The sequence below is a fragment of the Silurus meridionalis genome, chromosome 10 (genome assembly GCF_014805685.1).
Source record: "Silurus meridionalis isolate SWU-2019-XX chromosome 10, ASM1480568v1, whole genome shotgun sequence".
NCBI classification, from domain to species: domain Eukaryota; kingdom Metazoa; phylum Chordata; class Actinopteri; order Siluriformes; family Siluridae; genus Silurus; species Silurus meridionalis.
Window position 1 is genome coordinate 5,641,502 of NC_060893.1, and position 17,870 is coordinate 5,659,371.

The 17,870-nt window shown below is 38.0% G+C and overlaps 1 protein-coding gene across 1 annotated transcript; it reads left to right on the forward strand.

Annotated features, from left to right (window-relative positions):
- The first annotated feature begins 1,105 nt into the window (after positions 1 to 1,105).
- Positions 1,106 to 12,684, forward strand: saal1 (serum amyloid A-like 1). The gene is made up of 13 exons (XM_046858632.1): positions 1,106 to 1,243; positions 2,438 to 2,571; positions 3,223 to 3,324; positions 3,954 to 4,037; positions 5,759 to 5,838; positions 5,976 to 6,035; positions 6,638 to 6,753; positions 6,857 to 7,019; positions 7,131 to 7,213; positions 7,502 to 7,672; positions 10,008 to 10,189; positions 12,144 to 12,236; positions 12,327 to 12,684. Exons 1-13 carry the CDS (start codon positions 1,240 to 1,242, stop codon positions 12,417 to 12,419), a joined length of 1,365 nt encoding a protein of 454 aa, XP_046714588.1. The 5' UTR covers positions 1,106 to 1,239; the 3' UTR covers positions 12,420 to 12,684.
- The last annotated feature ends 5,186 nt before the right edge of the window (positions 12,685 to 17,870 follow it).

Sequence of the window (17,870 nt, forward strand, 5' to 3'; positions counted from 1 at the left end):
CTATATAAAAGATAGAGCTCATTAAGGGAAGTAGTATATAATAATAACTTAATAGAAATTGTTATAATCCCTAATATGGTTTAAATTATACACATTAACAAGGCGTATGTAAACCTGATGTATGTAAACGCTACTTTCTGAGGTGTGCTATTAAATGAATACCATACACATTTTTCTGACCAATCAGATTCTGGCATTAAACCGTAAATTTTAAAGAGCAGGTATATACTGTAGTAAAGAACGATAATTTAGAATTAATATAGAGACATTTTTACCCCCTCATGTCACATAAACTACGAAGAGATTGTGCAGATTGATCCAAAATGATCAATACTTTTAAAATTGACTTTCACATTAAAATATATCGATCCAATCTGGGATTTTTAATCAAGTGAGTTTTATTGGAATGCGAATAGAAAGTAGCCTCCGTTCATCATCAGGCAATTCAGCATTTTGTCACTTCTGTCTTATATCTTCGGATCGCTGCATCATCTGTACCTTCATCATCAAAGCAGGAGATTTGATCAGTCAAAAAAAAAGAAACAGGTTCAAGGAGGATGTAAACATTTTCCTGTTTCTTTACAAAAACAAAGGAATGTAGGAAATATGGAAATTGAATAGGATTTGTAGGATTGTATTTTATTAAATATATTATATATTATATATAGTTTATAAGGTTTGCTTGATTTATAACGTTTTTAAATGAATGTAACAATTGTCCATTGTAATTTATATAATATATATAAAATCCTGCCTTTCAAAAAAAATTAAAAAATTTAAGTCAGTATAAATATCAGGTTCAAGAAGGAACATATTTTTTTTTAAAATTTTTGTTCCTTTACAAAAATGAAATAAATGTGGAAAATATGAAAATTGAATAGGATTTGTAGGATTGTATTTTCTGAATTTTGGCTTGATTTAAAATGCTTTTAAATAGATATAACAATTATCCATTGCAATTTATTTAATATCGATAATCAAGGCTTTTTTAAAAAGACGGTTTTAATATCGATATCGAAGACACCGGTATTAAAAATGATATCGCTCACCCCTACTGAAAAGTACACATCCCTACGGTAGATGGCGCTCTTTATTTCTTCCAATTCCGAACCGGAAGAAGAAACAGCAGCAGCCAGGATGAGGAAAGCATGGCGGGGAAATGTGTACGAGTGAAATCTGAAGATGTGAATTAACCCTAGTATTTGTTTGTTTATTTTTGGAAGCCATTTTTACTCCAGAATGGGTGAGGTGTTGCCTATAATAATAATAATAATAATAATAATAGTAATAATAACAGTAGTAGTAGTAGTAGTAGTGGTGTGCTGTTAAATGCTTTCTCGAGTTCTAGTGACTGCTGCTGAATTCTTTTCTGAAATGTAGTGACGTGAAAGTTTCTCAGAAAGAAAAGACGATTAAATGATGGCCTCAGATTTAGATGCATCTTCTTTATTAACTCTTAATGTCAGGAACCAATAGGAATTCGAGAATTAAAATAGCTCGTGTAAAAACATCAATGATTGCATAAATGAATGAATACATGTATAAATGCATGCATGCATGTATGAATGAATGAATGCTTGCATGAATGAATGATTGCATGAATGTATGAATACATGTATAAATGCATGCATGTATGTATGAATGAATGCTTGCATGAATGAATGATTGCATGAATGTATGAATACATGTATAATTGCATGCATGTATGAATGAACGAATGCATGAATTAATGAATGAGTGTAAACATGTGCATATATTGTAATTAAGCAGCAGTTATACTCCCATTGGTTCCTGATTTTTCAATCACTTAGGAATAGATAGGATAGGATTTAAAGGAGCAGGACTAGGACTAAGACCAGGTTGGACTATTGTCAGAATCAGAACCAATCTTTAGGAATGCTTTATTGATCCCATTATGGCAATTGTTGTTGTTGCTCACAGTAAAGTAAGTAAAACTAAAAGAAAATAAATGTAAGTGTGTGTGTGTATATATATATATATATATATATATATATATATATATATATATATATATATATATATAATATAAAGGCTTTCGAAGTTAGTTATCGCAAATTCCTTCTAACGTGTGATTAAGCATGCACGTTCTTTGATTTGATCTTCGGCCCGCCTTGTAGTTTGGGAAGTCAAGTTAGGAAGCAATGCAGCAGCAACGTTGTTTGAATACAGAAGCAAGAAGAAATGGATAAAGAAAGGGGTCTTGCCAGATGGTTCACAATACCTGTTCTGTATTGCACTTTATTTATCCTGAATATTTTTCAGTTGACCAATGCACTTCTACAATGTGCCTCTAATTGTGAGTTGCCACTGCTAGGCCTTTAAACAAACCCTCACCTGCACTGTTGTATAAATGAGATAATCGTAATCGGTTTGCACTGAACAGCTGAATGATTAACATGACAATCTTCTCTTTAAGACTCACCACGGATGGATCGTAACCCTTCGCCACCTCCCGGCAGAGATGACGAGACCGGCGAAGAGGACGACGCTATCGGGGACACCGTGTACAGCAAGCACTGGCTTTTTAGCACCTTAACTCGCCTTATACAGGTATTCAGTCATTTATTCCGAATAATTTTTGCATAAATTTATACCACATCAATATTTATTACTTCGCTCCGATTGGGTGACAGATGTTCGAAGGTGGGCAGGCAGGTTCTGACCGCGTTACGGTCAACATATCACTCCGCCGAAGTTCAACCAATCATGAAGAAACTGTAATGTAAATCTAATACGAATATGAATTAGTGAACGCATAAATAAGTATCGATAATCGTTCCTCTGCGTTTTGTCTCACATCATACGTTCTTTCGTTCTTCTTTCTGGTTAAGGTTTTGGGTTACTGAACGCAAGGTCAGGGGTTCAAACCCCGGTATCACTCTGCCACTCTCGGGGCCCTTGAGCAAGGCCCCTTAACCTTCTGACCTCCAGGGGCGCTGTATCACTGCTGACCCTGCGTTCTGCTTCCTAACATTACTGGGAGATGCGAAGGAAGAATTTCACTGTGCTGTAGAAGTACATGTGACGAGTATAAATCACCATTTTTCTGTGTTTTTAATCTTGAAATCTAGATCTAGAATGGCGCATTTTAAGGACGAAAAGCCTACAAATGAATCGAAATGAGAGAATATGAGAGAAATAATGCTGCATGCTCAGGTATTGCATAGAAGATGCATGTAGTGATGATAGTATCCCTTTTAGATGGTGACCAATAAGGACTCGGACCAAGGCGAGGGTCTGACCGAACTGTCTGAGGAGCTTGAGGAGGAGCTGTGTAAAGTCTGGGATATGGCCATGGATAAGGTAAAACACACCTCATCACTCTTTTACGTTAGGTATATGTTCAATATTAGATCTTATAGATAGATTTTATGCGCATCTGAATGCGGGGGACCAAAGAGGAGCCAGTTTGTATTATTTTAATCAATAAAAGTCTTTATCTACTGTGATAAACAGCAACTCCAATCTGTCGAAGCTCCTCCAAGACCTCCATGCCTGAGGAGCTAGTAGCTAGAAGCTAACTCGGTGTTATGTTGTACATTGTTGATAGTTTTCATACTTCAGCTGTGAAAGGAACATGTTTAAGAGCTCAACACAACAGCAGAAGCCACTTTAGTTTTTGATTGTGAATATATTATTCAGCTTGTTTTGTTCTTTATTTCAGAAATCCTTGTGATATATTCAGTGTGTGCTGCTCTGACTTTAATAAAATAGTGTTTAAAAATGACTTTGTGTTTAAGTCAGTAAGTAAAAGTTACTTTTAACAGTAACGCGTTACTTTTTGGTGTAAGTAATCAACAAACTAATTGAGTTACTTTTTGAATGAAGTAACTGTAACTAGTTACTATTTCTCAGTAACTAGCACAACACTGATACCACTCATTCAGTACAATTCAAACACGTACCATTATTTGTTCCGTTCTTATCTCCAGGACGTGGCTGGCTTTCTACAGGAGTTCAAAACCCCAGATATCCTGCTGGGTGTAATCGCTAAGTCTCGTAATCCACGCCTTACAGTAAGTAGACCGTGAACCCTAACACTCTGTGCACACTGTAAATGAAATTAAACAGATTCGGAGACATCGATGTTTGTCGCATCACGAATGAAATGGATCGTGGATCCGGTTTTTGTTATCGTGTGCATGTACAGTGGTACCTTGACCTGTGTGTGTGTGTGTGTGTGTGTGTGTGTGTGTGTGTGTGTGTGTGAAGGGGGGGGTAGAGGCGATAAGCGGAGGGAAAACTCGTTTTTTACTATCACTCCCGTACACGACGTATCCCTAAACTTTTAATTTTTTTTTACTTTTTCTTCTTTGCTTATCTTAATTTTCGACACAATCTTCGCTTTCTGGCTTCGCTTCGCCATCTAGCAGCGGCGTCTTGAGCTCGTACCTCAATTTTTTGCTCGCGTAACAAAGCAAAAAATTCAACCGAGTGACCGCTCGTACCTCGGAAAGCTCGTACATTAATGCACTCGTAGGTCAAGGTACCACTGTATATAAACAACATTTCGTACTGTTCTATATATTAGGGTTTGGAATTAGTAGTGTGTTTTCATAACCAGCCAACCGAGTGTGTAATTGGTGTGCTCGGAGCAAACAAGGAAATGTTAGTTGTTATTAGCGTGACTCAAATAGTCAAAATAATTTGTTGAAAGGTACTGAGACACCTGACTTTTCCATATGCCATTATTGGTTCTTTACCAAACTGTTACTGTCAAGTCGAAGGCACACAGTTGTACAGGACATCTTTGGAAGTGGTGGAATAACATTTTTTACCTCACTTGAGCTAGAAGATCCAAAACCTGTTCCATCCATGAAGATATGCTATTCGTGAGATGGAGTGGTGGATCTCCTAGAGCTCTGATCTCATCCCTACTGAACACCTTTGGGATGAATGTGAACGTTGACTGCACCCCAGGTCTCCTCACCTACATCAGTACCTGCTTTTCATAAAACCCTTGTTTGAACACAAATATCCATAAGCACACTCCAAAATCTAGTGGAACATCTTCCCAGAAGAGTGGAGGGAATCAAGAGTGAATCGGGACTAAATGTGGAATGCGATGCTCAAAAATCACATACCGTACTTATGAGCAGGTGACCCAATACTTTTGGAAATAGTGTATCTTGTAATATAGTGCATTTACTATGTATAATATCTCGATCTGCTTTGTTGTTACTGAACGTGGCAAAATCCAGACGTGCTTTTATGGAGTAATTCTCCTTTTAATTAAGCAGCAATGATAATATAACGCACATTCCCCCCCCTCATGAAATGAGCTAGCGATAACGTTTTGGAGACAAGGTGAGGGAGGTGTGATTGAGATGGTTTGGACATGTGCAGAGGAGGGACATGGGGTATATCGGTAGGAGAATGCTGAGGATGGAGCCACCAGGAAGGAGGAAAAGAGGAAGGCCAAGGAGGAGGTTTATGGATGTGGTGAGGGAAGACATGCAGGTAGTTGGTGTGAAAGAGGCAGATGTAGAGGACAGGGGGTATGGAGACGGATGATCCGCTGTGGCGCGACCCCTAATGGGAGCAGCCGAAAGAAGAAGAAATGAGCTGGTGATAATGAAAAACAAGAATATTATAATACGAGTATATAATATACAGTATTACTATAATAATATCAGAAGAAGGTTTTATTTTCTAATCCCATTTAAACCCAGTTGGCGTCGTGCTCGTTTTCTTTATCGTTCTTTCTTTGAAATATAAACCACATTCTCTGTTGCAGGAAATCTGTGTAGGAATTCTGGGAAATATGGCCTGTTTTCCTGATACACGTGTGTTTATTAGCCAGAACGATGAACTAGCGTATGTAAACATCCTTTTTTATAATTTTTTTCATTGTCTGCTTCAACTCATAATACACAGGATATTTGTATATTTCCTGAATGTGATAATGTAATGCCTGTGTCCCCCCCCCCCCCACCCCCCGCCCACCCCATCAGGGCTGTGCTGCTATTACTATTGGGAGACGCAGATCCTCCGACGCTGTTAGAAACATGCAGGTAAAATACTCACGTGAGACTCGGTATTAACAGAGAAGAAGGAAGGGATTAACCTGTTTTATTATATAATAAGAAAAATATTGGCACCCTTTTTTTTTTCTTTTCAAAAAGTCACATTAATACTTAGTTTTCATGGATATCAAACGTTGCAAAAAATGCAAGCACAGCAGAATTTAATCAGAAAATCATACTCACTTTTAAAAGTATGCATGCCACAACAACACCATGAAAGTAGTTTTTATTGTGTTATCCGTTCGCTGGACTGATATTCATTTAAGCTGAAAAATGCTTTCAGCATATACACTATAGGGGCAAAAGTATTGGGACACCTGACTTTTTCACCCATATGTGGTTCTTCACCAAATTGTTACAACCAAGTTGGAGGCACACAGTTGTTTAGAACGTCTTCGAAAGCCAGCTCCAGGAAGGTTTTAGACTCGCCTCTCGCATTGTCCAATACTGTTCCTAAAAAAAATACGTCAATGCATGTCACAGTTTTGTGGTTTTTTTATCGTCATCCACCCGCTCTAGTAGAGGTTCTACATTTCTTTTGTTTTTCTTGGGCACCGTTTTTCATTGTTATTAGTTTATATTTCTTTCAGACTTCTCCTGACCTGTGTCTCTCAACCCGATGTCGCCCCCTTGTGGCTACAGAGGATACTGCAGGAGACGTCAACATGCAGCAACCTTTGCTTCATAATGCGCAGTTCGACTAATGGTAATCATCTACAGGTTTCTCATGTAAATCTATTTACTTTAGTATTGTTGTTAAAAAAAAATTTGAATGCTTGATGCACACCGCATTCTCTTTGTTTTATTAGTGGAATTGTTGATAAAGGTAGGAGAGCTTGTTGATAAGCTGTTTGATGAGGATGAGGAGCTGATGAAGAGCTGGCTGTCTGGGACACCCAGTGAGACTGACCAGGACAAGGACACGCAGCGGGATGTCGCTTCTGCATTACTGGAGGCTGCTGTACAGCTTAGGTTGGACACTAATTAATCACATTTGTCTTGGGGGCGGAGGGATTTTACTGAAACCTTCACTTGATATTCGAGTAAATTGTAGAACGTGAAGTTTATCATTGTGCATTTCAGGAAGGAGAGTCCGAAAGCCCTTGAAGCATATCTGCATGCTCTTCAGCTCTTAACTACAGTAGATGAAGGGTTACAGAATCTCGGTGAGACTCAGTTCGACTTTTCATCCAGTCCAAGTATCAGCATATGCAACAGTTAATAAGATTAGCCAAAAGCTTTGTATAGCAAGTTCATGGACATGTAATAGGTAAACTACTACATGTAATACGTAGATAAAACATCTACGTATTACAGATTGATTTCAAAAACTTATGTCTTTTCCACTCGGAGAATTGACTCACATCAATGCAGTGGGGATTTTATATCATTTGTAGATGTTTTTCTTACTTTCTTTTTTTCTTGTACCACTTCCCTCTTATATGTATATGCAGTTTCAGAAGAAGGGTGTGGTGCTTCAGTATGGAAGATGGTGTGTGAAGTGGTATGTGAGGATCTGTGCCAACCAGACGACCCTCCTGTCATCCTGCAGGAGCAGAAGGGACTCCTTGCCCCTGCCCTTGCTCTGCTATCTGCCTTACACACAAACCTCAAGACAAACATGAGTGAGGATCACACTACACACACACACACACACACACACACACACACACACACACACAGAGAGAGACAGACAGACAGACAGACAGACAGACAGACAGGTATTCGTACATGTTTCTGCATACTGGGATTTCGGATCGGTTTTCACGTGTACCAAACGCAAATTTGTTTAGTCTCCACCTCGCATTTTGAGCGTTTTTTTCTATTATTATTATTATTATTATTATTAAACTTACACAATCCAAATTAATAATTCAATCAGAATAATACGAATCTGTAGTGTTAGCCGCTAACCAGGGCTAACGCTAGCTCTCGGAATGTCTTTAGCATTTTACGTTCCAGCTTTAATAGTTTCTCTTAAAAGGAGAAAATCCTGACATTTCCACACATTCGAGGGACTGAACGAACGAAGGATGAAACGATTGAAGACATTTGTTAAAGTCTGCTGAAATAAGTAGAACAGTTTAAGTAGATCATATCTTTGGAACCATAACTATTACATGTAAAACACACATACACATCCGTGTTGCCCAAATAGGGTCTAAACAAATTTGAACTATTTAGTTTCTATTTCTCGAATTTGTATTTAATCGTTTAAATTTGTGCCAATTTAATTAATTGCGCAGTTTAATCAAAATAATAGTCTATTGTATTCATTTCTATAAAAAGTCTATTGCATTAATTGGATTAATTTTTTTCTAAAATATTATGATAAAAAAAATCTTATATATATATATATATATATATATATATATATATATATATATGTACATTATATAATATAATATACATTATATATATATATAATGTATACACACACACACACTTTAACCAAGCAGGCATTTTATTTAAAATTGTTTTCAAAATGTAAACTGTTCAAAGGTCGATTACAAATGTTCCCCCGAATCGTATTGAAATTGAACCGAACTGTGACTTAAAAACAGAGGTACATATTAAACCCCTAATAAATATACCGTATCTCACAAAAGTGAGTACACCCCTCATATTTCAGCAACAGTTGTAGTATATCTTCTCAAGGGACTTGGATATATTTCAGTGTGCAGCTTGTATAGCAGTACAAATTTACTGTCCTCTAAAATTAAATCAACATACAGCCATTATTGTCAAACTATCTGGCAACAAAAGTAAGTGAACATGTTAAAAGAGCTGCACAGGTTGTTACTGGGATCCTCTTCCACTCCTCCATAATGAGATCACAGAGCTGCTGAATTCTTGAGGATGCCCCACAGTGTTCAGTCAGGTTCAGCAAGGCAGTTGTCCTTTTGGCGGTGTGTTTGGGGTCATTATGATGTTGGAAAACTGCTGGTCGGCCCAGTCTCTGAATGGAGGGCATCATGTTCTGCTTCAGAATGTCATAATACATGTTGGAATCCACTCATGCAGCCCCAGACCATGATGATACCACCACCATGCTTAACTGTAGGCAAGACACAATTTTCTTGTGGCTGGACACCACCTGAGCCAAACAAGTTTATCTCAGTCTCATCAGACCACAGGACATAGTTCCAGTAATTTATGCTCTTAAACAGGTCGTCTTCAGCAAACTGTTTGGGGTTTTCTTGTGAGCCAGTTTCAGAAGTGGCTTCTTTCTGGGACGAAGGGCATCCAAACCGACTTGTTGTAGCATTTGGTCTGAGCACTGACAAGCGGACCTTCTGCTTCTGCAACCTCTAAAGCAATGCTGCAGCACTCATGCGTCTGTTTTTTGAAGCAGCTTCTGCACCTGACACACAGCACAAGGATTCAATTTCTTTGATGGACCCTTGCGAGGACTTTAAAGTGGAACCCGTCTTGGAAAACCTCTGTATGACCCTGACCACTGTACTGTAACTCAGTTTTAGGGTGTGTACGATCTTATAGTCTCGGAGTCTTTGTGGAGAGCAACAATTCAAATTCTCAAATCTTTCGAGAGTCTTCACCATGAGGTGCCATGTTGAACATCCAGTGGTCAGTGTGAGAGAATTGTACTCAAAGCACCAAATTGTAACTGCTCTAATAGAAGATACATAAATTTGTATGGTCCTGTCACACAGACAAAAACATGAACATGATGAATAGAACATGTGGCTTTGCCGGTTAAGCGACATACAGATGTTATCACTAAGGGTGTACTTACTTTCGTTGGCAGTTATTTAAATGGCTGTATGTTGTTATTTTGCACATTGACTATTCTCAAATATATCCAAGTTTCATTTCTATGGTATTGTCCCTTGAGAAGATATACTACAATAGTTGCTGAAAGGCAACTTAATTTTGTGAGATACTGTAAATATACATATATTATTATTTATTTATCTTTTGATTGATTGATTAATACAGGTTCAGCATCCGTTGCGAGTCTACTTCGCATCCTCTACTTTGACCATGAAATTGAGCATGCACAGGAGTCAGGAGACGAACCAACAGATGGAAAGGCGGAAAAGGAAAGAGACCCCCAGCTCCAGGTGTTGGCTGAAATAGCAGCAGAGTTACTTTCTACTTTGCTCACAGATCTGCCCATGGTGAGATGTACACAATGCATGCTTAGGATCCAGACCTCAAGTCACTGTTTATTCCTAACACTTGATTGCCTATCTGCCTATCTATCTGTCCGTCTTTCTATCTATCTGCCTGCCTGTCTGTCTATCTATCTATCTATCTATCTATCTATCTATCTATCTATCTATCTGTCTGTCTGTCTGTCTGTCTGTCTGTCTGTCTGTCTGTCTGTCTGTCTGTCTGTCTGTCTGTCTGTCTCTATCGATCTATTTGTCTGTCTGTCTATCTATCTGCCCCTCTATCTCTGTCTGTCTCTCTCTGTCTATCTGCCTGTCTCTCTATCTATTTGCCTGTCTATCTGTCTGTCTGTCTCCCTATCTATCTGCTTGTCTATCTATCTATCTATCTATCTATCTATCTATCTATCTATCTATCTATCTATCTATCTATCTATCTATCTATCTATCTATCTATCTATCTATCTGCCTGTCTCTGTGTCTGTCTCTCTATCTATCTGCCTGTCTGTCTGTCTATCTATCTGCCTGTCTGTCTGTCTGTCTGTCTATCTATCTGCCTGTCTGTCTCTCTCTCTGTGTCTCTCTCTATCTATCTGCCTGTCTCTATCTATCTGCCTCTCTATCTATCTGTCTGTCTTTCTGTCTATCTGTCTGCCTGTCTATCTATCTATTTGTCTGTCTCTCTCTGTCTGCCTGTCTATCTGTCTCTCTCTCTCTGTCTGCCTGTCTATCTATTTGTCTGTCTGTCTATCTATCTGCCCCTCTATCTCTGTCTGTCTCTCTGTCTGCCTGTCTATCTGCCTCTATCTATCTGTCTGTCTGTTTATCTATCTATTTGTCTGCCTGTCTGTCTATCTGTCTCTCTATATTTCTGTCTGCCTGTCTCTATCTATCTATCTATCTATCTATCTATCTATCTATCTATCTATCTATCTATCTATCTATCTATCTATCTGTCTCTATCTGTCTCTCTATCTGCTCGTCTCTCTATCTATCTATCTATCTATCTATCTATCTATCTATCTATCTATCTATCTATCTGCCTGTCTATCTATCTGCCTGTCTATCTATCTGCCTGTCTCTGTGTCTGTCTCTCTCTCTATCTATCTGCCTGTCTCTCTATCTATTTGCCTGTCTATCTGTCTGTCTGTCTCCCTATCTATCTGCTTGTCTATCTGTCTATCTGCCTGTCTATCTGCCTGTCTATCTGCCTATCTATCTATCTATCTATCTATCTATCTATCTATCTATCTATCTATTCATCTATCTATCTATCTATCTATCTATCTATCTATCTATCTATCTATCTATCTATCTATCTATCTATCTGTCTGTCTGTCTCTCTATCTGTCTGTCTGTCTATCTGCCTGTCTGTCTCTCTCTCTCTGTATCCCTCTATCTATCTGCCTGTCTCTCTATCTATTTACCTGTCTCTCTGTCTGTCTGTCTGTCTATCTGTCTGCCTGTCTATCTATCTGTTTGTCTGTCTCTCTCTCTGTCTGCCTGTCTATCTGTCTCTCTATCTATCTGCCCTCTATCTATCTGTCTGTCTCTCTGTCTGCCTGTCTATCTGCCTCTCTATCTATCTGTCTGTCTGTTTATCTATCTATCTCTCGCTCTCTCGCTCTCTCTCTGTGTTATTTATGCACAGCCATATTGCTGATATTCAGCCACATTTTTGCATTACTTTGTCTACCCAGAATCCAGCTACACAACATGTATATTCTTACAATGAATCTTCTTTGCTGTGTGCTTTAAGGGATATATGATGTGGAAGGATATTTTAGAATTTTAGAGCTTCGGAAAAAGTGAACTAAAAATAATTATCATCATTTGCATGCGTTTAATTTAGACCCATTTTCCTTTAAGCATATTGGATTAGATTTGTCTTTGTCATCACATATGTGTGTGTGTATATACAAAAAAATTATTCTGAGAGACTAAGTATGGGATCTTGTAGGACGATGTGTCCGAGCTGCTGAAAATGGATCATCTTACAGAGAAGATTTGGGTTGCTGCGTTAAATGTGCTGCGTCCGCAACACAACACATCCGTGAGTCCAAAACACCATCCCTCCCTCCCTCCATCTCTCTTTTCTTCTCTTTGTATCTGGGTTATTCAACACTTCTTTCTCTTCGTTCAGGTGCTGCGCTTCATTTCCACGCTGACCAACGTGAAGCCTGAACTAGCGGACGTCATAAAGAAGGAGTGTTCCGTCGTATTGGAATCAGATTAGCCGGAGCCAACATTAAATGCTTCGGTTTTGGGTTTTGTTTCGTGTATGTGAGCCTGTTGGAGCGCTTAGTGATGAAGGAACATCCTCTCATCCACATTTAGGTTTTATACTTACAGCACAGAACTGACCTCTGATTCTGATATGGACCAAAACAGAAATTGGACTCAGACATTTAAAAACAATTTTTGTTGTTTTGTTTTTTGTATTATCGCTTGTGCGTTTGTAGTAATAGTCACCCTATTTAATAAACGGAACGTTTCCTAAATGATGAGATCTGATGCTTGACAGTGATGGAGATGAAGCACCTGATGTCCAGTCTAACTTTTTTTTTTTTTTTTTGTTTTTAATTTGTACAAAGATTTTAACAATGGAAATTGTGGCACCAGGATTTTATTTAGTTTTATATAAATATTTGTCATTCAGGATTATATTCAGTTCTATATGAAGGAATGTATTGCAAGTGAAAAGGCAACTGTGGGAAGCAAAAACTCCCTGAGAAGACATGAGGAAGAAATTCTCCAGAGGGACCAGACTCCACAGGGATCCCATTCTCAGCTCAGTGGCATCCACTTCACTCCAAACACATCTAAAACTGTCATGCGGCTGCATATCGTGTAGATACATTTACATTTAAAGCTTTTAAAAGATGCTTTTATGCAGAGTTAGATTTCCTAAATGGTTTTGCTACAAATCCAATGTTTGACAAGGTTGCAGATGGAGCTTATGTTCAATCTGATTACATTTTTAATAGTACCGAGCTTTTAACAGTAGACATTGTGGCACAGCAGTTTGAGACGATGATAATTAATATCAACAGTCTACTACAATGGCTCTCAGGACCACAGGTTGCATAGGATTTGGGTTTGTTCCACTTGGGTTCCCTTTTGAGTCTGGTTCCTCTCAAGGTTTCTTCCTCATACCATCTCAGGGAGTTTTTTTTCTTGCCATAGTCTCCACTGGCTTTCTTATCAGGGATAAACAATTATAAGAAACTAACTTATAGGCAATAAACTTACACATTCTTTTATATAACCTCATGGATGTGGTGAGGGAAGACATGCAGGTAGTTTTTATATATATATTGAGTTATATTAGTAGAAGAATGCTGAGAATGGAGCCACCAGGTAGGAGAAAAAGAGGAAGGCCAAGGAGGAGGTTTATGGATGTGGTGAGGGAAGACATGCAGGTAGTTGGTGTGAAAGAGGCAGATGTAGAGGACAGGGGTATGGAGACGGATGATCCGCTGTGGCGACCCCCTAATGGGAGCAGCTGAAAGAAGAAGAAGAAGATTATCACTTTATCTGTGTACTGCTGCTTTAATGTCCAATGTAAAAAGTGCTATACAAATTGAATTGAACTGTACTGAAACACATCATTGCAGAATCTTATTCAATTTGATATGATTAAATGTACTGCAATTGAAAGGCAACCGTGGCAAGGAAAAACACCCAGAGATGACATGAGGAAGAAACCTTCAGAGGAACCGGACTCGAAAGGTGACATCACTCCACTTTTTACAGCTGTCATTGGGCTGCATTTCTGTGCATATCGTGAAGATACATTTACATTCGTAGTATTTGAAAGACCCTTTTCCAGAGTTATATTGATCTTATCCATACACTGAGGAGTTGAGCATTAATGGTCTTGTTCAGAGGCCCAGCAGTGGCAATTTGTGGTGTTGGTATTTAAATCCACAACCTTCTGATCTGAAGATCAACACCTTAACCACTGAGCTAGGTTACAGTGCTCAGAGTTTCATCTAAAAGGGACTGTTCAAGACCTGGCTGTCAGAAGTGGATTCTGACATGGTCTACTGTTCTTGTAGTTAATCCGTCTCAGGGTTTGACTATGTCGTGCAATCTGAGATGCATTTCTGCACATCACGGCTGTAAAGAGTGCCTTTCTGTGACCTTTCGAAAGGACCAGTCTGGCCATTTGCGTTTGACCTTTCTCTTTCACAAGGTATACAGATGTTACTGTTAAAGTTATTCCCAGCTGCTTTGGAGCATTTCTCAGATCAGAAATGAAATTCTCAAAATCATTAAAATGGCAAAATTACACATTCTTCACTCATGTAGAAGTATAGATTCTTATATTTTAAAAGACTACACTTTTTCACTCAAATTAACTTAAAGAAGTTTAGGCTCTGACTTGTACTTAAGTAGTCATTACTACTACCTGGACCACACATCATATTACTATATTAATACAAAAGATTTTAAAATTGTTTTCTAATGTATATATTCAGGCTGAACATCCACCATATAGAACTCAAGCAGAGAAAAGATGACAATGATCAGGTGAATCCCTCTGTCTCATCCACATTAACCCTAGACATCTTGTTGCCTTCTGCTTTGTTTGTTGTTAGCATCATATGTTAGCCTATATCTGTGGTGTGTGTGAAAGCCAGGAAATGATTCCACACCAGTGAAAGGTTGAAAAAGTCACGCAATGACAGGAAACAGGTTGATCGGCTGAAAACGGTGCGTAATGAGAAGAAAAAATATCGATCATGTCACCGAATAGATTAAAACTCAAGTAATGAGTTTGAAAATGTAAGAAGTAGAAAGTACAGATATTTGTGTAAAAACTATAATGAGAGAAAGTAAAATGTTGCCCGGAAAAAATAAATAGTGAAGTACACCAGTATTTGTACTTTATTTCTTCCCACTTCTGTTCATCATAAAAGCAGTTGCGTATGCTTTGTTACATTAATTTAATTGATTGTGTTCAATTGTCTGCTGTTTCCTAAATTATTAATTGTTGATGTCATGGTTGTCACCTGAATAGTTTTAACCCCAAAACATCTGCGCATCAGTTCATTGCATAATTCATTGAATGCAAAAAGGGTAAATAAATTGTCATAATCTGTCAAGCTTATCTTCTTCATATTTTTGTCTTGAATTGATGATTTGTGTGATCTTGAATGTCGCTAATGAAGGCATCAGATCAACCGATGATCCACTAGTTCTCTAAAATAGGTCAAAGGTGAACCTTCAATATGCTGATCATACACAGACAGAGCAAAGCACAGAATTACAATTTCTGAAAATGGATGAACAACCAGGAAACGAATGAATACTAGCCTTCTTCTTCTTCTTTCGGTTGCTCCCATTAGGGGCGCCACAGCGGATCATACATCTCCATACCCCCCTGTCCTCTACATCTGCCTCTTTCACACCAACTACCTGCATGTCTTTCCTCACCACATCCATAAACCTCCTCCTTGGCCTTCCTCTTTTCCTCCTTCCTGGTGGCTCCATCCTCAGCATTCTTCTACCAATATATCTCATGTCCCTCCTCTGCATATGTCCAAACCATCTCAATCTCGCCTCCCTCACCTTGTCTTCAAAATGTCCTACATGCACTGTCCCTCTAATAAACTCATTTCTAATCCTGTCCATCCTCGTCACTCCCAACGAAAACTTCAACATCTTCATCTCTGCTACCTCCAGCTCCACCTCTTGTCTTTTACTCACTGCCACTGTCTCTAATCCATACATCATCGCAGGTCTCACCACAGTCCTATAAACTTTCCCTTTCACTCTTGCAGATACTCTTCTATCAAAAATCTAAACGAATAAATACTAGTACTGTACAGTAAAAGTGCAAATCCTGTCCAGTCTTTTACAATCAATATCTTACATACAGTACATTTGTGATGTTGAAATTCATAAATGTCATACAGAAGAAAATCAGCCTGTATTTTCAATCATAGTGATCCAAACCGTAGTTTACATCAGGAAATACTGAAACCGTGCACCATCATACTGACGACATTATTGATTTTGACGATCTTGTTTGTGAATAATGGCAATGAGATGTTACAGACAGAAATACTTACTTTTGAGTGAAACTATAGATTTTGAGAAAACAAAACAGGCAAGTTACCAATTTGTTTTGCTGTTTGTACAAATTGTTCTAAGAAATGCAATGATTTGTATATATTAAGAATAATTTAGTAAATGCTCCAAAGCAACTGGAAAAATATTAAGAAATATTAAATTTAAATTTAAGAAATATTAAATTTAAGAAATATTAAACTTAAATTTTATTAAGAAATATTAAATTTAATATTAAAATATTAAGAATAATTTAGTAAATGCTCCAAAGCAACTGGAAAAAAACTGTAATGTGGACATTAAGTATATATTTAAAATATTTAATATTTTTTTATAGCAAGTGTTTCTTATTTTTGTGTATCAAATCCATTACTTGTGTATATTATTCATAACATTTTTTGGCTTGAGACTGTAATTTTATGTGTTTATTATTTAACCAGTCCTTCAGTTTGATAGTTTTCATGACATAATATAAAAAGTGATTTGCTTTCTTTCTTGTCGGCTTGGTCTCTCTGAGTCCGTTATCTTTTCCGTTCTCGAGTTGTCTCCCGAACAGGATGTAGCCCAATTGCAAAAAAAAAGCAAAATGTTAATGTCCAAGAGTAATGTACATTTTTGACATCATTCAGCCCTTTCTCCATAGGAAACCGTTGCGCACAAGATCTAGGCAGTGACGTCAGCAAGAATATAACAGATTTTTAATTAACGCTTGGGATTGATATGCAGAGCAGCAAACGGCTCGATTATCATGGAAATACAGAGTGTAGGAGGAAGACGTGGCTTCATTTTAGCACAACCGCAATGATGATGCTTTCCTGCTTATATTAGTATTAAGGCTGATCCTGGTGTGCGTGATGTTCAGGTTTAGAGTCGGACGTGGTTTCCTGGTTTGTTCGTGTTATGGAGTTTATTACTGTACCAATGAAGCAGTCTGCAATAGCGCATGTATTCTTCCTGAGCTTATAGACTGATAGAAAGTGACTGGTGTCTGGTGTCATGTAGTTGGAAAAACATTGAAAGCTGAATAGTGTTTCTAAGCCAGGAACCACAACAACAGATTCTAACCAGGCAGAACAATCCTCTGTCACAACAACAACATACAGGCATAACATTCAACTACACCTATCCTGTGTTAAATAAACGTAAATGACGTTAAACATCATAAAATAGCTTTAGATTTTGGTCTTCTTGTTAACTATTTTATTGTTTGAAGCAAAAGTAATAGAGGATTAGTCACAGGCTTTTTTTATCACAAAAAAGGTCATATAAAGGTGCAACACATGATCCTACCCTTGTCTGTCTGCTCTCTGGAAGTCAAGGTATTGAACTGACATAAATATACACGACTACCTGGGAACTGTTTTAAAAGACTAACAATACCGTGATTAAAAATACATGAGCGTCGACAATACAGAGCTGTTGGAGAGGCATACGTGTGGACAAATGTATGTTGTCTGGCACGTACACTGTTCCATTCATTCCTCTCTCCCTCCTGCTCACTCACTTAAATTGTGTCTTGCTCGTTCTCTCCTTTTTTTTTCCCCCTCACCTGTCTCATTAAAGCGTTAGTAAGTCCGTCTAATCAGAGTTGCTTTGTCATTTCCTGCAG